Consider the following 27,219-nt stretch of genomic DNA (forward strand, 5'->3'; position numbering starts at 1 on the left):
ACATCAGACTCTGGCTAGGGCTGCCCCCGTGCCACAGACCCCATGAAGAAATTAATATTTATTTCTCTCATAAGCCCTATAGCATGATACAATCTCGGCCACTCACGGTCTACACAGTTAAATATATAAATTGGAGCTGTTTAGTTCACCATGCATGCTCAGGTTAAAGTTAGTGCCTTTCATCTTTCCATCGCTCACCTTTTCGCATTTTTTCCGCTTGCTCTTTCCACTGTTTGACTTCATTTTCATTGACTAACCTAAAAGGAGGAGACAAACAGCGCTATGAGACAACCCCGGTGCAGTCAGCAAGCAAACACCACCAGGAACAAACACAACTGAGGAGCACCGTGCATGGGACTAGGAGCTGTGTGGGGTGTAGCTCTCGTGTGGGTATTTCAGACACCTCTGCTCTGCCCTCAATGTCTCCTGGCCATGGAGTTTGCATGCTGGGATGCTCTGCTGCCTCCACAGCTCCAGGGACCCCGACTTGTCCAGCTGAGGAGCAGAAACGTCACTGTGAGAGCAGTGAGTGATGAATAAGGAACAGTGACAGTCAAGGGGAATAGCTCACTGAGCATGTCTTGTTGAGTAGGTCAAAACGATCCGAGCCTGCCAGGGATGATTCCCAAACCTTGCCTCGCCTGCCCTCCGTCTTGAGCAGACGAAGTCACGGCAGCGAGCCCCGAGAGAGGAGGACGAGCACTTACATTCGGACGACGTTTTTGATATTGAAGTTTTCCAGGGGAGTGGCGTCGGGGTCCTGCCCTTTGTCACTCTGAATGACGATCTGCTGGACGATCCTGTCCAGTAGCAGCCAGTACTGGACGGTGTTACCGCTTCTTTTATCTGGACAGGAGGAAGGGAAGAGGCTGGGAGGAGCTGCAGGGACGTGGTTGCCTCCCAGGCAGGGGACTTGGGCTGTGAGGTATGAGTTTCTTGCCTCCCCCTGTACTCACAAGGCATTTGGAGACAGTGGTGCAGGATGGACATAAAGTGCGGGTAGGCCTCTGTGTGAGTCAGCCTCTTCCTCGTCAGCTCAAACATCTGAGTTGCGCTTTTGGTGTCTATGTGAACCTGTGGAACAGAGCAGAACATGGTCAGGCCCCAGCTGGGTCAGTCCCGTGGCGAGGGACAGCAGCACCAAGTCACAGCATCTGCTACTGCACCCATAGGCAGTCAGAATATGGCCCCAGTCTCCTAGGAAGCAGCTGTCCTGAGCTTCCTGAGTCTCACCACCAAACCCCATGAGCCTCCTGGCATGCAGATAGTCCCAAGTCCCCCATGAAGGGCAAAAGGCCAGCAGGCATGGGAGAAGAGGGATGAAGCAAAGGAGCAGTGCAACAGGAGACAGATTTCCAACCTCCAAATCTGACCCAAAAGCCTGTAATTGGCCTGGTCTACGTAGGCGCTCTTAAAAGGAACTATGACATCAAGAAGCAGGCTCTGAAGCAGTAATGTTCACACTCACCAGCTCAAATCTTTTGGCAAATTCCAGTTCGTCTTCATTTCTAAGCATCTCGAAAAAATCTAAATGCCTGAGGAAAGAAAGGAAAAAAAAAACAACAAACAGCTGTTAAAAGTAGATATGGATGTGACCATGCAAAGCAGGCAGCCAGTTTGGAACAGCTTCCAGAGCAGCCCACTAGCAGGCAGTGGTCCAAAGACAAGCGAAACTTGAAACACCAACAGGATCTTCAGTCTAGAGCTCCTGGAGCTCCACATGTTCATCCTCATCCTCGCCAGCTCGAGAAACCGATTCAAAAACACAGAGGGCAAAGAAATTACAGCCCTTCCAAGGAGTCTTTTGGAAGAGGAGAGGAGGAGGAGGGCTGACAGCACCCACCAGGATGGCACCTCCTTCCCAGCTCAACCCTATGCTGGAGTGCAGCAGAGACACGGTTCTTCCCCTCCCTCCTATGGGTCTAGACCCATGTGGCTTTCCCCAAAGCCCATGTCCCAAAACCAGAATGCATGTGTGTAAGGAAAGGGGAAAAACAACCTGCAGGCTGCGGGTCACCACTCACCGGTCTAGGGTTGAGTTTTCATGCTCTCTTAGTTTGTCAATGACTGGCTGGATGCCAAGCATGAGAAATTCGTATCTCAGGTGCAGTCTGAAATCCAGGCTTTCCTGCCAGGGACAGTTGTTGGGTCAACACAGCAAGGTGCATTTCCTCAAAAACCTTACTGACAAGCCCCCAACCCACCAAAAAACCACCCTGACCAAAAGACCCAGCGCTCACCACGCCTGCTCCCTGGCTCAGGACCGCGTTGATGAAGGACATGATCGCTGTCTTGAGGCTCACTTCATCCCGATACCGCCCTGTGCTCTTGTCCAGGTCATTGATCAGCGTCTGTCAAACCCACAAGGCAAGTTAAGAGCCCAGATGCTGCACAAGCTTCCAGAGGACACAGGCATGAACAACTTCTCCCAGTGCTCCCAAAGGTCCTGCAGCAACTCACTGGCGATGCTTTCTAGACCAACAGCTGCTGTCTGAGGTAGCCCAGCCCATCCCAGCACCCGTATCTGCAAAAATCAGCCCACCCAGACGTGCTGCAGCCTTGCAGAGCTGCAGTCCCAACAACTCTACAACAAGCATTTTTGAGGGAGAGCTGCCTGAAATAAGTTCTCCCACTCTTTGCTCAGCTGTGGCTCTCCTCAGACGGGGCATTGTTCTGGGGTAATTCCTAGAGTATCAAAATTACAAATGGCCAGAACAAATCATGCACATGTGGCGTTTGGATACCTAGGAGGAGGAAGCAGCAGATCTACTCCCAGCAGCGGCTGATGAGATCTGCCCAGACCCAGAGCCGAATTTTGGGAGCCGAGGGGTGAGCCGAGAAGCACCCACCTGAAAACGAGTCCGTTCGCTGGCGTATTTCTGGTAGTGCAGCATAGCCTCCAGTACCTTTTTGTGGCCGCCGGGGACCAGGCACACAGCGCCCATGATTTCCAGCACTGCCACCTTCGTCTTAATATTCTCCGTGCTCAGACTCTGAGCGATTACGTTAATGCTCTCCGAATGGGCCAGGACGTGAGCCCGGCCCAGGGAGTTGTTCATTAGTGCTTTTATACAGCCGATGAGCGAGGTATGTATTCGAGACTCTGCTGTCTCATAGTCCATACTTTTGAGGAAGTTCAGAATACACGACAAGCCATCCAGGTCGATGAACCGGGTTACAAACCTGCCAGAAGGAGGGGCATTTTAAAATCAAATGCTGAAGGAGCACTTAACCCACAAACAGGGCTGACTTGTCTGCTCTTGCTAACCCTGAGTGCTTTTATATATTTTTTCCTGCAATAGATTTTGCATAGCAGCAAGCCTGCAGGATTTCTACTGGTCTTTTGGGACCAGTTTTGCACAGGAAGGGAAGCAGCTCCCTGGTCCTGGAGTTGTCTTTTCACTCATTGCAGCCAACCCACAGAAACCCCGATGTCAGCTGAGCCTGCCACCTGCCAGACCTGCTGCCTCCTGCTGCTCCTGCCTCACCACCTGCATCCTCCTCCTCCGCTGTACATCTCACACTTTTTTTAAGCCGGGATTTCAGATTTTGATGATGACTGATGTAATGCTGCTAAACTGAACACAGGCTGCAAATTCATGCAGTGCCCGCTGCAGATTCAGCAGAGCATGCAGACATAACCCACCCTCCTTCACTGCACACCCCTCGTGCATTTCAGGAGCTCCCTGCCCGATGCCACCCTGGCTGGGTGTATTCTGTTTTGGAAAAAGGAGTGGGCTCAGACAGCAAATGATCCGAGAACCTCCAGCACTAGGACGAGTTTAATTTAGATCCACCAGTGCTTATGTGCAACAAAAGGGATGATTGCACGCAGTGAAAACCGATTTCTCTGCTTCAAAGCCCGCTCGTACTCCAGCCAAAATCAATAGGAAATTTGACGTTCGCTTCCCTGGAAACAAAAGCAGGTCCAGAAGGTAAGGTTTTCTATAGAAACCTGCTGCATCCCCCCGATTTCCAGTGAGATGAACTCACAAGCCACTTTTAAGCACTTTGGAAAGTTTAATTGCAAACCACGACAAAGCTGGGTACCGCCCCTGCTCCCTGGGGACGGCAGGAGCCAGTGCCCAAGAGGGCAAAGCTTCATGGAAATCGGGTGCTCACCCCGACCTTGGGAATTTCTGACCAAATCCCATTGCCAGAACCATTGCAAACGAGAAATGGAAGAGTGCAATGCATCTGCGAACAAGAGCTGTGTCTTCCATAAGCAGACTGGGCAATGCATTTCTTAATGAAATGTTTTTCCATCCGAAAAAGTCAACCAAAGGCATCAAAAAGATTTTTTGGATGCGTGCATGCAGACTCCAGAGAAACTTAGGAAAAACTAAAGACATTTAGAAAGAGTCCCACCCTTTCTTTATCCTCCCCATCAAAACCTCCTAGCAACTTTTTCTTTCCTGCATTCCACTAAAGCCTGAAGATTCGTATGATTTTATTCCTTCAGAAAGCGCAAGGAGAGTTGAACTTGAAACAAAGGGCTTGGTTGACCAACAAAATTTGGATTTTTTGGAAAAACTCTGGAAGGCATTTTTATATTCTGTTCCAATTAGAATGACAGCAAATTTGAGGGGGAGAAAAAAAGTGGTCTGCTTGCTCTGAACAGACGTGAAGGTGCTGATGGTTCCAGCCACTAAAAAGGCTGAAGAATAGGAACAAAATGACAAGACGGGATCCAAAAAACAAGTGTCATTTCAGGGTCCCTGCCTCCCAAGTCCCCTTATCCTCAGCGGGCCCCATTTCTATTTCTTTTCTAAACCTCCTCTGCCAGAGAACAGAAATCAAAAGCCATGACCAGAGCAATAAAGCAAAGAAGTGGAAGAGAATTGCCTCATTGGTTTTGTCCTCAGTGCAGTCTTCAAACTTTCTATTGTTTTGTTCCTCTCCTCCTCGTCTTCTTTTTCCAAAGCAATCAGCGATTTCCTCTGCAAAGGGAAAAAGAGTGGCAAAAATCTCAAAATCTCCCTGCATCCCAGATGGATGGGGCTGGTTGGGGCAGGGAGAACACACAGAGCTAAAGCAACACTAACTGGGGGTCCAGGGCAGAACTGGGGGGTCTTTTAGCCTTCCCCAGTACCCATGCAACCAATGTATCCTTTTCAGGGGGGTGTGGGGATGCCCTGCAGCCTGGAGGGATGGGATATTGCACCCACGCCTGGGGTCACCAGGTCTGGCAGTGCAGCCTTGCCCTACAGGAACCGTATTTCCTACAGAAAACAGCTCTATTTTGGTCTCACCCGGCACAACAGCAACCACCCAGTGCAGCAGGTGTTTTGGGAACGGGGTGGTAGCAGAGATCCTGCTCTCATTGAATGTTCCTTCAAAACCAGCCCCAAAATTGCTGTGTGCCTTTAGCCTCACAGCTTCCTGGCGTGCAGGGAGATGAAAGGTCCCCGTGCCTTGGAGAACGTCTCCTTTCTCTGGTTGTACCCAGCGGTCCAGTGGACAAAATAACCTCTCCCTGCATTCCACCTGGCTTAAATAACTTCCATCAGTGTGCTGGGGGGGGGGTCTGCAAACTGGAAAGGCTGAGAAGTGCCACATTACACCGCTGCGGCTACAACACTCGGCTCTCTCAAGCACAACACTGACCATATCACAAACCATCACGATATCATGACTGCTCTCCTGCCAGTTACGGTTTTCACAAGTGCCAAAGCACTGCAGAAATACTCACAGCAGCCATGGAGTTCAGCTGGTCGATATAAAACTCTGGCCAGCTGGTGGCTCCTTTATTTTCTTCCTGGTCCTGCAGAGAGGGGAAAAAAAAAGTGAAACAAAGAGAGTGGATTAGAAGAAATGGCATTAACATCTCCTGCCCTTCAAAACCAACCACCTGTGAAGATGCCTCGTGCTCTTACCTTAATTTATATCAATATAAGCTACATTTTCTACACTCTGAACTCACCACTGACAGCTCCAGGTACAGGAACATTACCTGATCTACTGAGCTAGCACATTTTATGTGCAAGGTGTTACACCATCTGCCTGGGACTAAGCTCTGCCCCAGTGACAGTGCATCAGTTTTGGAACTTTACACCCAAATTTCTCTTGTATTGAGTCTACAGTGCCCTTGAAGTTTTGGCTGTATGGCCTCGATGACTGTGCTTTGAGGGAAAAAAAAAGAGGTTTTACAAGCTATGAGGGGTAAACAAATGTGATGTGAACAAGGTTCCACTCCTGGGGGAGGGCTGTGACTTACCACCAAGGGAGTCTCTTGGCACAACAGCCAAGAGACCCTAGGGGTTCGTTAGTTGTTAGGAGGGAACATGAACCTGGAAATGTCCCCCACTGAAGGACATCCCCCCCCAGCCCAAAATCTATGACAAAGATTGAGGCACAGCCTCCTTTGGTCATCCCAATTTACAACGTCCTGCGTCTGCTGAGACACACAAGTTGTTTTCAAGCTCTCCCATGTTCTTGTAGGACATGACCAGTGGTCCACTGAGCACAGCTCCAAAAAATAACAGTGCATGTCCACAGGTAGTACCCGTATTTTGAAGGAGTAGTTCAAGACCAACCCTATTCCCCACTGTATTTTCCCAAGATTTATACCAAAAGAAGAAAAAGGATAAAATAATAAATCCACTTCAAGCTGCACCAGGAGAAGCAGCCCCTCCCAAGCTATTAGAAGGAACCTGAGATGTTTGTAGGGGTTGTCCCACACCGCAGCTCCCTGCGAAGGCCGGGGACAAGCCACCCTTCTGCTCCCACGTCTGTGCGTGCAGACTAGCCGTAGTCTGGCCGAGTTTTGCAAGTCAAAGGAGCAGAGTCCAAAATATTTACTGTGCTTCAAGAGGCATACATGGGAAATGTTTGTGCATCCGAACTTCCCAAGCTTCAGCTTGCCAAGATGAGAAAAGAGAGGGTCAGCAAGCCCTCAGCGTGGGTGGCTCTGGGATGGGGACAAGAGGAGTTCAGGAGCACCCAGGTGGCAGCCTGGCATCTCCCCCAGCGTGCCAAGGGCCGAGAGAAGCTGCTTATCCATGCCTCTGGTCAAGTTTAAGGCAAGTGAAAGGACTTGCCTGAGCGAGAAGCCTGTATTTAGACCTCCCTGCCCTCTGCTTTATTAGTCTGGGCTGCTCGCCCCTCCTTCTGCTGCCAAGAACCCAAGTTTTGAATGAAACACTTGATTCACCTTCCCTCGACATTTCTTCTTCTTTTTTTTTTTTTTAAACCCGAATGGGAATCAGCAGGAATTTTTTTTTTCCGAGATGTTAGAAAAACAACCCAAAAATGTGTCCTACCCATGCCAGTGCCAAACCTAATAAACCTGCAGGAGGTCCCAGCGCCTGCCCCTGTGCCGCTGGGAGGACCGCTAATATCCGTGCCCTGCCACTCGGTTTTTGCTGGCTACGAGAGGTCCCCCGGGACCATTCCCAACTCCGAGCCCACCCCCGGGGGCAGAGGATGGCAGGGAGGGTGCCCTCTGCATCGGTTCTCAGCTGCCTGTGGTTAAAGCTTCCCCCGTGGGATTTGGAGAGCAGCACCCGCTGTGTGTCCGCTCTCCCTCGCCAAAAGCTGCCCGGGTTTTTGTTGTCCCATGCAGATGGGAGCGCAGGCACCAGGCTGGGGCCAAAAAATGCCCCCAGAGCTGCTGCCAGATGCTTTGGGTCAGCCTCCAGCACCCTCTTGGTGCTGGACCCAGCACCGTCTGCATGCACAGCACATGACAGAGAGCACGGCCGTGTGCCCGAGGCACTTAAAAAAAGGGTAAGGGGCCGGGGATGCTGCAAACCCAGGCACATCTGCCAGCCCCCGCCTCCAAGGCATCCTGCTGTGGGAAGGCTCTGCACTAATCCTGCACAGCCTGTGGGTAAAGCTTTCCATCTTGCCAGCGTTCCCAGTGACTTTTGGAGGCTGGCAAGCAGGCTTTGACCGAGCCTGGTGGAGCTGGAGCACCCACGTGCGCTTTGACCACTGCCCCAAACGGGACCAGCTCCTGTCACCTCCTGGAGACATCCCTCAGGTCCTCCCCAGCACCCCCATAAGGAGCACCCCGCTCCCACCAGTGCTCCCAGCAGCAGCACTGAGCCTGGGGAAGGGCACGGGGTCCCCACCAGGGCACAGCACCACGGGGTGACCAGCACGGCCCCGGACCTGCTGCAGCGTTGGGGCTGAAAGGAAGCGGCGGAGCGAAAAACACCAAGGTCCCCGGGGGGCGGGGAGGGAGGCTGAACAACAAAATTGGCTAAACTGCTCATTTATAATTAACCTGCTGCATTATAAATATTTCCCTTTGCTCGGCTCCCTCGGGCTCTTGCATTTCCTCCCTGAAACCCCCAATTTAAGGAGCGCTCTCAATTAAGCGCGGCAGAACCTCATTAATTCACAGGAGCAGCCGGGCCGGCTCGTCGGAAGGCAGCTTCCCATGCAGAAGGGGAAAGCACAATAAAGCAGCCAAAGATCAGGGCAGGGGCTTCCTTCAGCACGCTGCAGGACACTGCTCAGCGGTAATTATTGTGGCTAATGGTCTACAGCACACCGATAAGTGTCTCCGAGCGCAGGCGGTGGCAATAAAGGAGCCTCCCGACAAAGTGAGGAGCCCGGAGGGAAGTGACTCACGCAGCTTTGCTCGGAGCCAGGATGAAGGAGGAAGCTCTGCGGGCACCGAGCTTTGACAGGGTGAATTCACAGAAGTCTTCCCAGCGCCCGGGTTGGGCTTTTTGGGGTGTGCATTTTGCAGCCTGACCTCAGTGAGGGATGCGCCAGCTTCAGCTCGCCAGGAGGGCCCATCATATCCTGCCCTGCGGGAAGTGGGGACACAAAGGTTTCCTAAATTCTTCTCGGCACCAAAGCCCTCTGCTCCCTCTCTCATTGGAAAGCTCAGGAAGGGAAAAGTGATGTGAGCAGGTAGGAAGCCACAGGGGAAGGAAGGCAGCAGCTGGCGGGGACAAGTGTGGCCGGCGTGTTTCCCTTCCCAATGTACAGGTCTGCATGACCCTCAGGGCAGCTCTGTGCATGGCACGGCTAAAAGCAGCCACCTGTGAGCCCAACGGCCTTGGGAGGGGGAAGAAAAAAAGAAAAAAGTTCAGTTCTGCAGGCTGCCAAACACCGCTCTGCATTATAAACCATCACTGCCAGCCTACTGGGTGAGGAAACACTGGGCAAGCCCAAGGCTTGGGAAACCTCCACACACGTTCCCTTTCCTTTCTGTCTTCTTAAGAAGCACCAAAACAAGGGGCTGATCCGAACCCAACATGCTGGGTTAAGTTCTTTGAGGTGAACCCAAGCCAGAAAACAAGAGCTGGTTTGTGCCAGCCAGCTCCGTGCTGGCCCCAGGGAGACAGCTCCGGTGGTCACCTCCATCCTGGGAGCTGAGCTTGCTGAGCTGGCGTGCTCCAGGAGGACTTCTCACCAGGACAGCCATAACAAAAGGGTTAAGAAACTCTCCCAAAAGGGTCAGGGCCAGACCATCACGATTCTGGGGTAAGCGGGCAGCCTCCATCCCCTGCGGAGATCTGCTTGGGAATACAGCTGCCGGGGCTCAGTCCTTCTAGAAACCTTGCTCCTGCTGCAAAAATAGGAACAAGTGCATCCATTTTCAAGCAACTCCCTGATGATGTTTTTATTTTGCACCCGTCTTTCTGTTCTGTACAAGCAGAGCAAGGTAAAGCTCAGGGCCGCTGCAGCCCACCCAGCTTCAGCATCCCCAAGGCTAACCGAGGGCGCTGTGCGAGGAGCAGCCCTGCCAGGGCGAGAAACATGGGTGCTGTTTGCAAGGTCGAAAAAGAAGCAGGCAGCAGCACGGGTGGGTTTGGGATGGCTTTAAGCTGCCAGGTTTGCAGTTTCAACCCAGCGCAGCCCCACCGACACGGATGAGCCCTCGCCAGGTGTGCGCCGGCAGCAGCATCCACGCACCAAAAACTAAATAATGCAGCTAACGCCGCTTCCCCGTGCTCTGCCAAATGCTCGTGGAGCAACCCTGCCAGCCCTGTGGCTGCTGGGAAGGGCTGTCATTTAATACGGTTCTATCAAAGCTGCTATCTCGGGTCCGAACCACCCCGCTGCAGCACAGGCCGTGCTGTTTTCCCGTAACGCTTCCTCTTCCTTCTCCTCTGCGAATGCACACATGCCCTTGTACGCTTTTCCCAGGGTTTAAAAATTATGCTAACAATAAGCAAATATAGCATGACCAGATGCCTTTCATAGTCAGATGGCTCATTGTTTAAAAAGCTTCACTTTAAAATCCAAAAAGATTGCTAACAGATGCAGTTTTTGGCTGGAGACGGCGAAAAACCTCGCCTGAACAAAAGTGTGTTGTGATTGGAACTAAAAAGGGAATTACCTTTAAAGATAAAAACTATAAACATTTCCTATTGAGAACTACCCCCAGCCATGTAGACAGCCTGGTTTCTCCGCTGTTTGGTGGGAAGGGGAGAAGTGTCAGCCAGCCTTACACCCGAAATGATGTTTCAACCTGCCGCGGCCACGCTGCGGGCTGCAGCGGGGCTGGGCAACGCTGCTCCTGCAACCCAGGTGGCTGAGCGGGGCGAAACGCCAGGCTATTTATACCCCTTCCCCTGGTGGGCCACCTCTGTCAGATTCTGCTTAGCTCCGTTGCTGCAGAAAAACATGAATAAAGGGAGAAAAAAAATGGGTTTAAACGAAGGAAATGGATATCAACGCAAGCCCCGCCGCGGGACAAAGATGCACGTGGAGGGGCGAGCTGGAAAGCGGAGCTCTCCGGAGGGACGGGTGGAAGGCACAGTCAGACAGGAAAGAGGCCATCTGGCTGGGAAAAAACAGTATCATTGGAGAGTCATCACTCACTTCCCTATTTATCATGCGTTTTCCCCTTTCTTCCTGCAAGCACACCGGTGCTGCCTTGTCCCAACGCAGAGGGACCCCGATGCTGCCTCTGACACCTGAGAAAATTGTCGATGTGACGCTGACTTTGGCTTGCCATGGGGACAGCTTCCTGCAGGACAGAGCTATGCGCCCAGCTAACGGGTTTTCAGCACGGGCTTAAAGAATGTGGCATCGTTTGTCATCTTCGCGGGTCATTCGTCATCCCTGCACAACCTCTGCTGGGTTTTACAGATGTTCAACGTGAGCAGAGAGCTTTTCATCGAAAGGAAGGGGGGCAGAGCCAGACCCCGTATGTATTTTACCTGATTTTAGCTATCAATCCCTTCCCCGCAGTTATTTATGATGACTTTCTGCCTGAATACCCCCAGATCTATTTTTATTTTGATGATCTTCAAAATCACCCCGTGAGCTGCCCCAACAGCGCGGTTACATGCTGGGGCTGGCAGGAGCCAACCCTCCTGCAATGAAGAGGTGCTGCAGCATAAGCGCTAGGTGTTATTTATTATCTCCTTTTAGAGCTTCATTTCTGTTTAAGAAAGGCCATCCCGAGTCCCCTTCGTTTCCAAACCACTTCAAACCCGCAGCCAAAGCCACGCCAAACCTGGAAACCCTCCGGCTTCCTCCCTGCGCTTCCGAGCAATATCCTCTCCCGGAGAGCAGGAGCAGCAGGGAATAAAATGTTTCAGGATGAGGCACGGAGCGAGTCATCCTCCAGAAATACCACTTCTAAAAGCAGATCTTACCCTGCTGCTAATGCCCCTCCACTTTTGCATCTTCTTGCTTGATTTCAGTCAAACAGGAGGCTGACAACCTCAAAGAAGGTTTTTCCAACAGGCTTTAAATCCCCCTCCAGGTCTGAGTGCAGCACGGCTGCTGGATTTAAAGGAGGCGACCTGCCCGGGTCGCTGCCTCCTGAGTGCCCAGCCTCCATCTCAAGGTGCTTTCTCTCTCTGCCCCCAAGGACAGGACCTTGGGCAGTTTATCTAGGGCAGCCCTCAGCTCCAAGCAGGGCCAGGGCTGTGCTCCTTGCCAGGACAACCCAGCACAGCAATGTCTCGTTCTGGCCAGCTCTTAGCAAATTTTGCCTCCCAGGAGAATGCAGAAAAATGGGTAAGAATTGGGATGTGCCCTGTGGAGCGGTCCTGAGTAAGGCTGCTGATGCTGGTGGTGCTGGGCACAGGGCATCTGTCTCCCCGGGCCAGGGCATGCCAGGACCTCCTGCAGCATCGCCTCTGCTCCGAGATGTGCCAAGGAAACTCCTTCCACAACAGATGATTAAAAAGGGGACAAGCAGGCTGCCCTAAGGATAACTCTCCCCCTCTCTTTAGGAGGATGGGGACAAAGGTTTTGTAGGATGAACATGGAGAAAAAGTGCTGGCATCACGGACTGTAGCCACAACATCAGATATTTTGGAGCAGCTGCAGCTGGGAGCACTGCAATCAGCAGGGAAACTGGAAAAAGAAAAAGCTAAAAATGAAGATTGCCCCAACCTGGGACTTTCTGACTCAAAGTCCGACCGAAGTCTTTCGACTCTTAACAGCTTCCTTCGAATGGGAGCCAAGATTGGCAGCAGAGGAAAGAGCAAAATCTGCTCAGAGGAAAATTCTGGACCCTTTGCAACTCACACAACTGCCTATGACTGATGTCAGCCTTCACCGGCTCCCCCAGGACCCACTGGCTGAAACGAGGGCTTACAAGTTCTTGTGTAGTTCAAAAACCAACTTGCTATTAACCATGGACAGGCCAAAATAGTTTGGCGTATCCCGAATTTCCTACAGCACAGCTGCTGAGGCAGCAGCCGAGGCAGCGAGGTAGGAGCCCAGCCTTATCTCCTGCTCCACAGTCAGTCCAGCCCCTCGGTGCCAGATGTTGCAGGCTGCCCCGCAGGTGGTTTGTCCTTGGAAAAACAAAGAGGTAGACAGGTAGGATTTCCCTAAGCTGCTACGACAGTCACAAATGTTCCTGTCGTCCTCTCTCCACGTCCATCACGTGGGAGCACGACTGCCTGGAGCTTGCCCCGCGCAGGGAATCGTTCTGCCAAGCACCTGGCTCCCCACGCTCCCCACCTGCCGAGCCGCTGCTGGTAGGGTTTTGCTCATTTTTAATTAAAAAGCAGGACAAAAGCATTCATCTCTCCCGCCAACCAGCCACCCGGCACATCTGCACGAGCCCTGCGGCTTCCCCAGATGGTTTCATGGCCGAGGACCACGAATTGTAGAGCAGCAGCCAGGAGCTGGCCTTGCAGGAGCGCGAGATGCAAGGACTTTGGAGGACGACACGGGGCACTTCTGCAGCTCCTTCCTTCAAATCCACCAGGGAGCGATGACTTTCCCCATTTTTCAAAAGCCTTGCAGTGCCTGTGTGAGCACAAATAGGTGCTGGAATGGGAAAGGGGGAATATCAGCCCCATCTAAACCCTACCCTGGGAGATTAGATAGCACGTCATCTCCCCACACAGTAACAATTACATGGCTCTGCTTGATTTAATTTCCTATTGTCTCCGCTTATTTAGACACACTGGAGTACGGCCACGCTTATCCTAGAGGCAGCGACAAGCGAGCAGCTTCTGCCCGTGTTCTCCTGGATGAAGAGCAGTGCCTGTAATTTGTTAACATCTCTTCGCCCCTCCAGTCTAAATCTCGGACACGCCAGGCCTCTGTATAACAATAATACATGGATTTCGGGGGCATTTATGAGAGGCTTAAAACTTAATCCTACATGAGCAAGGTAAGCCTGCTCTTGGCCTGAAATGAGGCTGGAAAATCTGGTGCCATTGCTAGAGCAGGGGAAAACAGGCGTTAATAGCAGCAATCTGAGTGCCATCTGAGTGGGGCCAGGACACCGGGAGCAATTCAGAGCCAACTTCTGCAGCAAGGTGGGAAGCTTACGGGATGCAGCAGCAGCTCTGGGAATGGCTGGCATTTCCCCCCATTGACAGAGATGCTGCTGCGAAGCTGAACTCCTGGCACTGCTTTGCCCTGGGTGTGCTTTGATTGGTTTCCAAAATCTAGTATTTTTGTGCTATTTCTCCCCATTGCCATAAGACCTGCAGGACCTCTCTGCTTTGGGCAACACGAGGAAGGAAATGAATCCCAATATAGTCAGATGGGTTGGAAGTGGTTCTTCCAACCCCCAGGGCATGCATTTCTTTGCAAAGATACAGAGCAAAAATCTTTGGTTTACTGGGAAAAAAGCTGCTGGGGTACAGAAAGCCCAGGCCTTGAGTGAACACAGAGCTTGCAGGGGACAGCCTGTTCCCAGTTTGGGAAATTGGGGAAATTGCAGAGAAACTGAGTGCCTCACAGGGATCCAGAGCACACCCAGGAGGGCTTGTGAGGAAGAGCTCTGCATTTTGGAGACATAGGTCTAAGGGCCTTGCTGGCCACCGCCACAACCGAATAACCAGCCAAGGGAACAGATGCATTTCTGCGATGCCCCAAATACCACTTTGCAACCCCAGAGAGAGCTGCTTCTCCTTTCACATCTCCTCCTTCCTGGTACAGGTAAGAAAAGCGCTCAGCCCCGCTGGCAAGCAGACATGTCTCTTACTTTTTTCTTGCTGCAGTAGATCTGCCACTTCTTCTCCGCCGGCAGCGCAAACATAGCTTCTCTGTGCTTGTCTGTGAGGTCAAGTTCATCCTGGAAAGGGGAAAAAAAAGAGCACAAAAGAAGCAATGTGAGTGCACAGCCCAGAGATCACCCAGACACAACCCCCCGGGGAACTGATGTCCCAGCTCATTGCCCTGCACCTATCGATTTGCCGGGTCAATGATGCTAATTATCATCTTGCAATTGCTGACCTCTCCATGACTCTCGGGCAACAGCCGGCTTCCAGGAGGACGGGGCTGCAAACCTCTGCCTCACCCCTCCCAGACGCCACCTAAATTACTTGTTAAGGCAGCAAGCCTTTCAGAAAGGACCCTCGCGACGCCGAGCGCCCCATACACTACATCTGAAGCTCCAGGAGGCTTGCCCAAGCTTGCTGGGCTCGAGGGCTTTTTTTTTGGCTTTTGGTTTGTTTGCTAATAATTTTTAAAAGCTCCTAATATCTACAGTTCATAAAGATACTGCTCGGCGGAGGTAAAGCCGTCTACTGATTGAGGCCTTCACGGGTTTATTTGATTTCATTTTAAAGGACGCATCCGTCGAGGTCTCTGTCAGCAGCGTGTCCTCCGCTGGGATGCCCGAGTATTATCAAAGCCTTGCTGCTTCCTGGTGCTAGATGTAGGTCAAAGCTTTTAACAGGGAAGGAACTATATAAAGCATTCAGGCAGGGCTGTGAGGCTCGTTTCTAAAGCCAACATTGATCCTCCAGCCACGGATGTCTCTATAAACCACCCCTGTCGATGACAAGCCTTTTGCTGGAGGGGTGCTGGTGCAGCGCGGGGAGTGCTGGAGATGCTGCAGACGGTCACAGGAGAGCCCTGCCATGGCCTCCAGCCAAATCCCAGTCAGTGGACTTAATTGAGAGGCTCCCCATTAAAAATTACACACTTAATTCTAGCAACTAAAAAAAAAAAAGGAAAAAAGAAACCACATGGAGACTCGTTAATTTTTTCCTGCCTGAATAATAGTGCTTATGAATTAGAGCAATTATGTTCACACAAAGGTCTGCGTGCTGGTAGCCCCTGGTACCCCAACCAAAGGTAAAAGCCCCTCTTGGCGAAGGCTGAACAAGATGCTCATGGGGAGACACGGTCCGTGTGTGAGCAAGCCCACAGGCCACGAAGAAATTCAGCTGATCTAATTAAAACTCATGTTGCATCCAGCATCCATGGAAGGGAGCCTTCAGCTACCTCGTAGCCCAAACCAACTCAGCGCACTGCGACAAAGCCCTCGGCATCTCAGAGAGGACCTCACCTATATATCCACTGCAGGTAGTGGCTTCACTTCCCGATGAAATTATTCCTTACAAAAAAGGAGCTTTTTTGGTTATGTACATGTGGAGGAGCTTCACTTCTTCCTTGGCTTTCCCCTCCCCATGTTGACTGACCTTTCAAACTGATGTGCGAGTGGGCATCCTGCTGAGCACGGCCAATGCTCGTGGAGCTCTGGAAGCAGGCTTGCGAGGTGACCTTACATGGGAAATACCCAGCTGTGATTTGGCCTCTTCAAACTTTGGAAAAGGGCATTTGGGCACGTGAGAGGGGATGAGGGATCCGTGCTGGATACCCACCTCCGTGGTGAGGGTCACCCCAGGCAGCTTCCCTGCCACCCGAACCTTGGAGGCACATCTGTGCCGAGGTTCTTAGAAAAACATTTATTGAAACTTGTAAAATACCCAAACCCTAAAAATAAGACTTGTACAAACACGAAGATTTATTAACCAAGAAAAAATATAAACCGAGCTGAAGCCTCAGCAGGAGTAAGAAAGAATACAGTGGAAGAACGCGTTGGGTGCTGGTGTATGACAGCGTGCAAACAAATCCAAAAAAGGTGCAGAAATCCTGCTAAGCCTCACACAGCTTGTTTCACTGTGCCCCAGCTCTGACATGTTCAGTCATCACAGCCCTTCATCACTCAGAAACACCTACCTAATGATATCTTGCAGGATGCTTGGGAGAGGTGTTTAAATAAATAAGACGTGGCAACCGGTGAATACAAGGATCCTCCTAATCAAACAGTGACTAACCACTGTCATTCTGAGCTGTAACAGCGACTGAACCGTGAAAAATCGGCTCTTTGCTGTTACGACATGCATGGGAATTCCTGCACTCACCTCCAGCCTTGTTGGGTTTCAAGCACCACATGTGCTCATGGGTGAGTATCTCAGTATGCCCCGGCCCTGAGCAGGCTGCTCAGAAACTGTCCTCAGACTCCAAAAGATCAGCAGAGGATGGGAAAACCAACCATCTTCCAGTCGTTCACAGACAACCGTACCAATGTTGGCCTGCCTAAGTCTTTTGCAATCGCACCGCAGAGTCGTAACACGGCAGAGAAGCCGTGCACGACCTCAAACCCATATGCACCTTCAATTAAAAATCATGAACTCAATAATTAGGTGATTCCAACTGGCAGTTAATTTTATAGGCCATTTGCAAGCCAGGCACTCCCGCTACAGCACACGACGCTGGTGGCTGTCGAAGAAGACAACCCCAAGGTCGGTGTCCATCCCTACCCACTGAGTACCCACCGCCCTCACCCCTCAATCCAGCTTCGCCTTCACAGCTCTGCCCCTTTGCACCTGGCCGTCTCCCGCATCCAGAGCTGCCAACTTTGCTGTTTTAAATATTCTTTTGGAATCAGGTCAAAGGCACGTAAAATAACAGCCTCGTTTTGCCACTAAAAGGAAGTCTCTGCCCAGGGTGTTTTTACTGGAAAGAGATACGCTGCTCTTAAATATTTATCCCGTACAGTTAAACTCTTAACCTTTAGATCAGGAAACATGTTTCCACATTAAATCTTCATTTGAATATGATTAAAAAAAAAAAAAAAACCTCATAGGGGAGATTTGACTGAGTTTATGTGCTGTTTCTGGGAGGTAAAATACATCCGTGCCGCTTGCTTTGCTGACAGCTCACGGCTCCCTGCTCAAGCCAAGGGCAACAACAAATGAACATGAACAACAAGCATCTAGTGGAGGCAATTCCATGCTGCTCTCCTAAAGCTACCTGAGATATTGGTGGTTTAGCCCAGCACGCTGTGAGTAGGATCCCACAGGCTGAATTGAAGTTTTCATCCCACCTTTACCCTGGAGGATGTAAAGTGGTGCTCGGGAGAGGGGTACTCATGGTCCTGGCATCCCTGAGCCAGCACGAGGAGCCCAAGTAACAGGGATGCACATGTGGATGAAAGGACCAGGTCTGGTGAGCAAAAACCAACAAAGAGTCCTGCTGAGTGGCGCAGGAAGAAGACCACCAGGCAGCTCCTCCAAGCAGGTGCTCGCTTGGATGTCTCCCTAGCGGGAGCTTGGCAAGAAAAGAAGTCAAATCCCAGCCTGTTCCAGCAGTGACAGCATCGAGCAGGCACGGTGTCTTGTGTGCAAGTCAGAGAAGGCTCAGAGAAACCTGGAAAGCTGGAGGAAAGCCTCGAGCCTGACTTCACTGTCAAGAGAGCTGCGAGGTTTCAGGCTGGCTGAGGTGGTGGTCATCCACTCCAACGCCTTGCTCAGGCAGCGCCACACAGAGCTGCTGCCCAGGACCACGTCCAGGTGGTTTTTGAATATCTCTAAGGGGGGAGACCCTTCAGCCTCTCTGGTTTGCAGTCAGTGCCGTCTCTGACCACCTCGTAAACGCAAACCCAGATCAAAGAGAAAAGGGAGGCGCTGCGGCTGAACCAAGTGATTGATCCTCCGAGCAGAGAGGGCATCAAAGTCCAGCCCCAGGCTGCGGCAGACACTCGTGCCACGGTGGAAATTGTAATGAGCATCCTCCGTGGCTGAGAGCCACCGGACTTTCACTGGGGAAGTGGCAGGAAGCGAGGAGCTGGCTGGGGCTGCTGGCTCCATAGCACGGGGTCAGAGGGGAGAGCAGCAGGGTGAAACAGCTTTAGGAAAGGGTCAGGCTGGAGCACAGGGGTTTGTAAAGGGCAGTTTGAACTCTAAAGTTAGGCAGGACAGCCCAGGCGTGAAATTGCAGAGCTGGAGCCTGAAGTCTGAGTTTCTCCCCTTTGTTATTTCCCTACTCCACGGGGTGGGAGAGATGGGACACGACGTTGGGTGCTGCATCAGAGAGGACAAGCAGGTGGGGTGCTACAAATCTCTGACTTCAGAAACAAGCCCCAGGATGGGCTCCCACAGCTGAACCAGCCCAAACACTGCCCACCCCAGTGCGATTGCCACAGGGTTTTCCCCACAGATTCCCTAGTCCAAAAACCTCTACCAATAGTGAAGTGCAGAGATCAAATAAGGGACAGTTCACTAGGCAAGGGTTGGCACTCCCATAATATTTCAGAGGTGGTAGGAAAAAGGATGAAAAATTTATTAGCCTGATGTACTTTCTGGCTTGTACAGCTGCAATACTTAGAGGAGGCAGGGGAGAAAGGGTGTTGTTCATTGTCATAATTGAAATAAAAAATCATGCAAAGGCTGCTGGCTTATTTTGGGTTCATATATACATATCTGCATGTGCACATACATATGTATATATGCACATACAGAAAGACATCACAATAAATTAACAACATAACAAAAAGGAAGTGAATTAACCCCTGAGGGATAGATGTACAGAGTTTGGAAGCTCCGGTGTGAGGCTGCAAGGACACCAGTGGGACTACAGCACACAGCCATGCTCTCCTGCATCCTCAAGCAAATACAGGGAGATCCATGACTGCTCAAAAACCAACAACCAAAACTAAAACAATAAATAAATAAATAAATAAAGACGGAGAAAGAAAGAAACAAGTGGGAACTTTCTGGCAACATTTGGCACTAACTGGTACAGCATGAGAATTAAAAATAAATAAAGCGCCTGTTGAAGTCTGCATCAGCTTCCTTTCTCAGGGGTCATAATCTCTTTTTCACTCTCTTCCAGGCATTCTTCTCCAAGTTCATCAATGTGATTTATCCAAGAATGTTGCAGTGTCAAGGGAAACAGCAATCAGCATTTTTCCTCCCGTCCCTCATCTAATCTTCTTCCGCTGAGCGAACGCGCTGCCTCGCAGGGAGGCTGCTGCACTCACGCTGGCGGTCCTGGCTGTGATTTATACTGGCGTGCAGAAAGCCTCGGCCAGATAATCCATCCTATTTATCTCAGTATTTTCTTTTTAAGCTGTTTTCTTCAAGGAACAGACCTACTCATCGGTGGCCGCTACGGCGTGACTGCATGCAAACACGTAACCACCTTCAAAGGCAGCCTGAAGGTAATGCACCCAGCAGCACCGCTAACGATATTTAGACAGCTACAATTCTCAAGCCAGGCAGATTTAGCTCAGCTGTTTATTTAAAACAGGGAGCTATTTCCTTTTTAGTATTCCGAATAAGAACACCTCCTCTCTAGCATACATCTTTCCATCCGCAGTGCCCTGAGAACATAAAAGCAACCCTCCCGACAAGCTGACCCCAGCCAGTGTCATCGCTGTACATTTTCAATTTATTCGTGCCAGCCTGCAGCAGGAACTACAGCCCACGACCAAAACCCAGCTATTTGTATTTAGTAATGAATAAGCATAATGGTTAGAAGATTCGTATTAATTTTGCCTTTATCATTTAATGAATTTTTTGAAGAAAGGAAATTGCCTACAGCAAGGCAATGAGCAGCAGCAACAAGGAATAACGTCTTCAAAGCCCTTGCAGCCAGTCGGTCTCCTCCCTCATTTAATTTTTATTTCTTTTTTATTAGAAAGGACAGGCTGCAATCCATCCTGCTTTGCAGCTTTCAGTTATTGACCTAAACACATTGGGCAGACGTAAATAAAATATGTATTCCTTTCTTCTCCAGCAGGGAAGATTATGGCCGTCGATATCTGATTTAGCTCCTCAATAAGCTCCAGCTGCGGCTGGCTCACACTCCCATCAGTTCAAACACCTACCTGAGGCAGACAGCACGTACTGCTTTAATGCTACTTCATTTAATTCGTTATTTTAATTATCTAAACTAAGTTTAGATTTTAAGGGTGTTCATATTCCAATGCTGATGTGTTTTAAAAGAGAAATACCTACTTAGATCTCTCAACCTTTTTATTTTTGTTGTTGTTGTGATGTATAACTGCACACATACGTAATTTGTTATTTATCGAGCTCAGCCTCCTACGACCTTTTCACCGACATCATCTGGAAAACCTTTCTCCCATTTTAATTAAACACTTCTACATCTTGAATTATTGCACAAAGCACTCTACAAGCGAGGACTGTGTTGATGTAAGCAGTTTTACCCAGACAGGCGAGCACTCTCAGATCTAAAGCCCTGCAGGTGGATTGCCAGAGCGCTTTTTCCACACAATTGGACAGAAGCCGTGAAAACAACAAAATAAGATGTATTGGCCCATTATTTGTTACTGTGATCACTACGATGGATTAAATTGAAGTCAGCCTCAGCTGAGCATGACTGCCCTTCGGTGAGTGCACCTGATACTGTAATAAAGCCTGGTGTTGGCATATAAATAACAGGAGGTTTTCAGATGTACATTTCTCACCTATTTATGGACGCAAAGCAGCAGCTCCCTTTTCAATCAATTTTTAGATATCACCTCCATTGTTGAAATCTGTGAGAGCTACTGAAGTCAGAAGTCAAGCCAATGGGCCAAGTGTCACTTCAGATGTCCCCTGCCCGAAAGGGATGCTTACCTACGAGTGCTGTGCATGGTTGGTCTGGGGATAAACCACTCCAGGGTTTCCTCAGCCCTAGGAAGGGCATTGAAAAGGGCCTTGGTTACCTATTGCTTGTATATATATATATATCTAAGTGCACACAAACATGTATATACATATGTGCAAGGTAGATCTCCCCCCAGCAGCCAGGTTCAGACACAGTCTCCTCAGCAGTTGCCCTAGATCCCAGTCTCCCCAGTAGCTGGCACTGGGAAATACGAGTTCCTGCATGCCACTGAGCCCCTGTGCTGCTCTGAGCCTGTGCAAATAAACCCTTGATGGGCTGGTGGCCCCTGTCACAGGCCTGGGAGTTATCTGGGCTCCCACCACTGTCCCTCTGAGCTCCTCTGGGGGTGTGCAGATGAGCTTTAGCACACAACCTAACAACAAGTGTACCCATTTGTCTCTTGCTGAACCAGTACCTTTTGTAAGTTAAGCTCCAAGCCAAGCCTGGGATGCTTTTCATAGGAAAGTAACGTTGTCCCTCCGCTTCATATTGGTGATGTGCTATTCATCCTCCCTGCAAAGCTTTGCTTGCAAGGAACCAAACAGAAAAGCAGCTGATAAAACCACTCGGTTTTAGGAGTTTTTCGGGAAGCTAATCCCCTCGAATAGAGGTACTGGTTCATGTGCTAGAGTCGATGGGATTCAGGGCTGCCAGGCACACAGGCAGGACCCTGCAGGCAACATGGGGCTGCTCAAAGCCTCGGAGGCACAACCTGACCTTGGCCATGGCTCTGCACCAAGGAAGGCACAGACCCTGCTTTTGGCAGATACTGCATCGGCACGGACAGCTTTTCTACCCATCTGCAAGCAGATATGGGGCAGGAACAGGCTCTTTCTAGTGGGAATGCTTCCCATGGAGGTTAGCAATGAAGCAAAATCCACGTGGAGTTCAAACCTGCCTGTAATTTCTGCAACAACACGACTCAGCAACAACACAATTGGGACAAGCAGAATGTGGCAGGTGCCACCAGGCTGGCACCTCTGGGGTGACTCCTACCAGGAATGCTTGGAGCTGGCTCAAACCGAAACCCAAAATGCCCCAATTACTGCCACTGAAGCATTACCAAATGAGCTATCCAGGCCTCTCCCAGTGATGTGGCCTCCTCTTTTATGAAGTGCAAAGTGGAAAGCACTTAGCAGGTAGACCATATATTTTTCCACTTTAGCCGTGCTTCTCATCGAGACAAAGGGTTTTCTTATTTGCTCTCTGCCTTTAGCTGGGGCTCACAATATGCTGTAACACGGCTCCTTCATAAAGTTACTGCTCGGGAACAGTGCGGCCTTTAGGGCCGGGCGAGCCCCCACGCTGGTTGTAGCTGTAACAGATCTTGCAATTACACGAACGCTTCGGCTGAAACACAGCACTCCTCGGTGAATTATTTTATTCAAGTCTGTAGGACATGCGTGGGCAGAAAATCCCTATTTGCTTGCCGTGCGACGTCTGTAGCAGACACTCACCTGCCAAAACACAGGTTCGAGGGATAACACATGAAGGCGTAACGCCATGAGGCGCTGAGAGCAAACAGGGCGGCTGAGGGGACAGCAGGCGGCCTGGGGAGGCCCCGGTGGCCCAGCCTGCTCCTTCCTGACTGAAGGGATGACCGAATTGCTTGGTTTTCTTTGAAGGGATGACCAAATTGCTTGGTTTTCCTCCTAACAGGGGATTCATGTGCTGGAGGGAGCTTCTGGGTGAAGGAATTGGGGTAGGGTTAGGAGGTTAGGGTTAGGAGGCCAGCGCTGCGCCCAGCTCTGGGTGGGCTCTGCAGAAAGAGAAGTGTTGTCCAGGACACAAGGGCTGTTGCAGTCCTATCTCTTCTGAGTACCCACACCACGTTTTCTGTGGGGATACAGTGGAAGATGGCTTCAGCACTGCTCAGTGGTTCTCAAAATCCCAAAGTCCCTAACAGTGCAAAAAGACCAGGCAGCAAAAAAGGACAGCTGACCTGCGAGCGTGAAATGCGGAGCCCTGCTTTGCTGCTGATCCCTCAGCTGTTCCTTAAAAGCCGTGTTGTTTTGCAAGGCCAAAAACCTCATGCATTCTCCTTACTCGATTAGAAACCGGGGGAAAAGCACATTACTGAAGTTCCTAAGTAAAACCTAGTGATGAATACCCTCCTGGGGACCGCTACCACCACACCACAAGTGCTCAGGCTGACTGCAGCACCCCTTAACCCTGTGGCAGCTCAGCACCCATGGGGGTGGCTGGGCTGTTCCTGGCACCCACTGCTCACCCCAAACACTTGTGGCACCACGCCAAGCTCAGGTGGCCGGGCAGTGCCAGAGGAGATGGGTCAGGCCTGGCCTAATCTCCTCCCGCTGCTCCTGAAGGGCCTTCTTTATGGGACAAGGGGTGAGAGCACGCATCTGGTTCCTGATACTTTCAAAAGAACTTCAGGCAGGAGTAGACGTTACCAAAAATTAAAATAAAAAATAAGGAAAAGGCGGTTTTGAAAAAGCACAGTCTGCAAAGGCTAGAAGGGAAGGCAGCTCACTTGTGAAAGCGTTTTACCTCCACGGCTATTTCTGTTTGATTTGTACTTACAGGCTCGAACAGGCGCTGTTTGTCAAGCCGTACAAGAGCCCAGGTTCAGACAAAAAGAACATACACCTGTTCCAGTCAAAGAAGCAATAAAACTGCACCTGGAGCATCTCAGCCAAATGCCCTACATCGTCAGCCACAGACAAATTCCCCACTTCAAACATTTCAAAGGCAACATGGAGTTAATCTCTGAGACTGAGATGCTGCCTCCTAACAAACAGCCCACACCCAAAGACCAGCTCCGTGGCCTCTGATGAAACGCATCAGTTGCCAAAAGTACAGCAAAATACAAACGCTGTAACAAATATTCTAAACTAGCAGCATCTTTTCTTTTGTTCCCCAGCTGCCCAAAAACTTTCCAAAACTTTCACGTTGTGGGAGGGGAAGGCATAAATCACAGCATGTAGAGAGCACATGTGGGTATCTCCCCTCCAGCAGATCCCTTTGAAGGCAGTCACAAACACCCTGCAACATCAGCCAGCTGACTTGTCACAGGGGGCTGGGGACACTGCACAGCCACCTGCCTCCTGGTGTCAACTCCACAAGTCTCCAAAACCTTCTAATTGCTAGAAATTGGAAGGAGGGACCTGGGGAAGGATACCTGCTCTGGTTTTGTAGGTTTTGACTGAAAACAGGCTGCTGCACATCATGGCTGGGATGCGCGACAAGGTGGAGACTGCACAAATTTGTATTGCTAAAATACACAAATCTAAAATGCACAAATCTGTATTGCTAAAGATAATGATGGAGGTCTGAAAGCCCAGTGGGGACCAGTCACTGGAATTTCCTAAAAGCTCAGTTATTTGGGAGGAAAAGTCTTGAGGGACAGCCAAAGCAGCATCACCACTGAGCCCTTCCCTCTACTGGCGGAGATGTAGGGAAGGAGAGAGGTGCAAGACCTGGGAGAGGTGGCACCTTGTGCTCCTGGGGTGAGGAAAGCCCTGGTCTAAGGAGCCACCAGAGCGCTGCCAGAACGATGACACCACTACAACCTGCCCTACTGGGAAGAGAGCCAGGTTATGGGGCAGGAAGGTGGACACAGCAACGGGTAACTCAACAGGGAGACTGGTTACAAGCAAGCTGCCTCATCCAACAAGAGTATGAAAAGCACGTGTCCGAAGGTGTCCCATTCTTCCAACCTCTTGTGCCCTCCAAACACACCCAAGGGATCTTGGGCCCTCCTGGGGACTGCCCAGGCTCTTGCTGACCTTCCCTGCCCGAGCCGTTCAGCCCCTCTGCTCCTCCACCCAGCCGTGAAGCACGCGCCCCGCGGGGCCGGGGCACAGCACCACACACAGCGCTTCATTAAAAGCCTCGGAGTGACAAGGAGTGTTAAGCAGATATAAAGGACATCAGTCATTTACCCATCTGGTGGAAAGTCTAGTTGCTGGCAGAAAATAGGGAGGATTGTTATGGCGAGATCCACCATATGGCACCATTATGCGGAGCTTTGCAAGCGCTTTCTCTGAGCATGCAAGCAAGATTTCAGCCTTTGAAGAAACGCTGTATTGTTAGCCTGGATACACAGGAGCCTCTTGAAAGAAGCTGTGGCAGATGGCACAGCTTTGTTCCCTGTGTTCGAAGGCAGCTCGTCGGGCCGCAGACGTTTCCCCTTGCCGGAGCAGGGGACGGGCAGCCCCAGCGCCGCGTCCCAGGGCTGGTGTTGGTGTCACTCTGAGGATGTGCCTATGCCACCGTGTGCCATGGCACGCCATCCTGATGGAGGACTGCTGGCTGCTGGAGGTGTGGAAATAGCCTAAATCCAGCGGATGCTGCCAGGGATGTGCCAGTACCATGCTGCTGCACGAGCCCTGCAAGAGCTGCTGAACCTGGGGTGCGGTGGTGGCAATGTGGGAAGAGCCGTGCAAAGCTGTGAAGCCCCATCCCTGCAAAATCAGCTGCAAATCAGTAAATCCAGCTGAATTTCTCTGCTTTTGTCAGCGCCTCGCTGCCAGCACCTGCTCCTCCCTGGGTGGCTGAGCCTGGCCGGAGCCCCAGCAGGACAGGGGACAAAGGGAAACCTTTCAAACGGGGCCGGCGCCTGCTTGAGCGACATCCCGACAATACCCCCGCGATAGCTCATTCAACCCTGGTGGGGGGAAGGAAGGGAAAGGGAAAAGGATTGCTCTGGGAGGAAAGTGATCATTCACTGACCACAGCAACAGCATTTGCATGCACTCGGGGGCCAGGGGAAAGCCACCGCCTGCTCCCGTTGCTGGCTGGGATGGGGCACACCATCCCCACTGCCCGGGCTGCAAACGGGGCACGTTTCCCAGTTGCTCCTCTAAGAGAAGCACTTGCAGGGCCACAGAATAAAAACAAAACTATTCTGCAGAAGGTGAAAGACAAGCAGCTAAAATTCATTGTCCACAGAATACAGGGCAGGACATAAACGCATGGTAGGAAAGCAAATCGAGCTTCTAGCTAACTTTGGGGACACGAGTGCTGTTCCAAGCTCCTTGGGCAGCACAAGCCCTCATCCTCTGTCACCAGGGCAATCCCAGGGCAATCATGATTTCTCTCCATGAGGATAATTTCAGATGCAGATGAGCAGGCAAACTTAGAAATGCCCAGAGCTCCAAGGAGTTTTTGCAGAATGGCTCAAAAAACAAAGAGTTTGCCCTTCGATGTTCACATCAGCCTGGGGTATGCAGAGCAGGGACCTTGCTGAGTTAGTGGTCTTTGTGGGAGGACTGTCCCCACGGGTGACCAAACCCAGGACCGAAATCCTCCCTGCACAGCTCTCCGAGCCCGAGCTGAAGGGAACAAGTGGTGCAGAAAAGTCGCAATGAAGCCGCAAGGGAAGAGTTGGCCAAGGCCCAACCCGAGCTGGCAAAGCCTCCAGGTCCCCTCCAGCCCTTTTTGACTTCCCTCACCCCAGTGACCGAGCCCACCGAGCCCTTTTGAGGCAGCCCCAGTCCTGCAGAGCGGGCACAAGCCACCCTGCCCCAGTTGCTCGAGCGTGAACGGGGCCAGCAGCGCTGGGGCCACCGGCACGGGCTCCATCCGCAGGCAGAAAGCTCGGCCCAGTGCCTCTGAGTGCTTTCTCTGTCTCTCTTCCAAACGTTACACAGTGGGTTTATACAGAAACAGTGGGACACTTTCCAAACCATTTAGCTAATGCTGAAATTTAATACCCGGCACCAACAGGTTACGGAGAGCAAGAAGGAGCCGGTTGTAATGGGGAGGGGGTTTGCATCTTCTCTCCCCAGAATGCCATTTGGGGAAATCTGGCCTCTTACCCCCACAGGGATCATCTCAGCCTCTCTCTCCTTCCCATTCGGCACTGACACAGGCAAAAATTTGATTTTTTGGGGGGGAAACCCGGGATTTTCAGCTGCTTGCACAGGAACGTGGCAAGGACGTGCTGCATGCCCTCCCGAAATGGCTTCAGGTCCCTGGGGGGCCAGCACAGCTCCTGCTGACCCCAATCCTGGAGCAGCAGCTGCCTCCCAGCCTTCTTCTCACCCACAGCTGGGAAAAAAAGCAAAACCTTGGCAGCACGGAGCGAGGGAAACACCACAGCACGCCCGGGTCCAGCTGGTCCCCACCAGTGCTGCTCTGCTCCCACCTCACTGCACGTGCAGCGGTGCCCCGCAG

General features: G+C 51.2%; 1 protein-coding gene across 3 annotated transcripts in view; it reads right to left on the minus strand.

Moving 5' to 3' along the window:
- DAAM1 (dishevelled associated activator of morphogenesis 1) overlaps positions 1-27,219 on the minus strand; it is an 84,511-nt gene that overhangs the window by 23,003 nt on the left and 34,289 nt on the right. For all 3 annotated transcript variants that reach the window (XM_084520910.1, XM_084520908.1, XM_084520909.1), the window contains 10 exons: positions 14,378-14,467; positions 5,693-5,764; positions 4,846-4,940; positions 2,850-3,183; positions 2,241-2,351; positions 2,025-2,128; positions 1,469-1,535; positions 957-1,074; positions 708-846; positions 199-257 (listed from right to left, as the gene is read on the minus strand). In XM_084520910.1, the coding sequence (XP_084377036.1) occupies positions 199-257; positions 708-846; positions 957-1,074; positions 1,469-1,535; positions 2,025-2,128; positions 2,241-2,351; positions 2,850-3,183; positions 4,846-4,940; positions 5,693-5,764; positions 14,378-14,467 (1,189 nt within the window). The remainder of the gene's footprint in view (positions 1-198; positions 258-707; positions 847-956; positions 1,075-1,468; positions 1,536-2,024; positions 2,129-2,240; positions 2,352-2,849; positions 3,184-4,845; positions 4,941-5,692; positions 5,765-14,377; positions 14,468-27,219) is intronic.

This window comes from Aythya ferina (assembly GCF_964211825.1).
Source record: "Aythya ferina genome assembly, chromosome: 5".
NCBI lineage: Eukaryota > Metazoa > Chordata > Aves > Anseriformes > Anatidae > Aythya > Aythya ferina.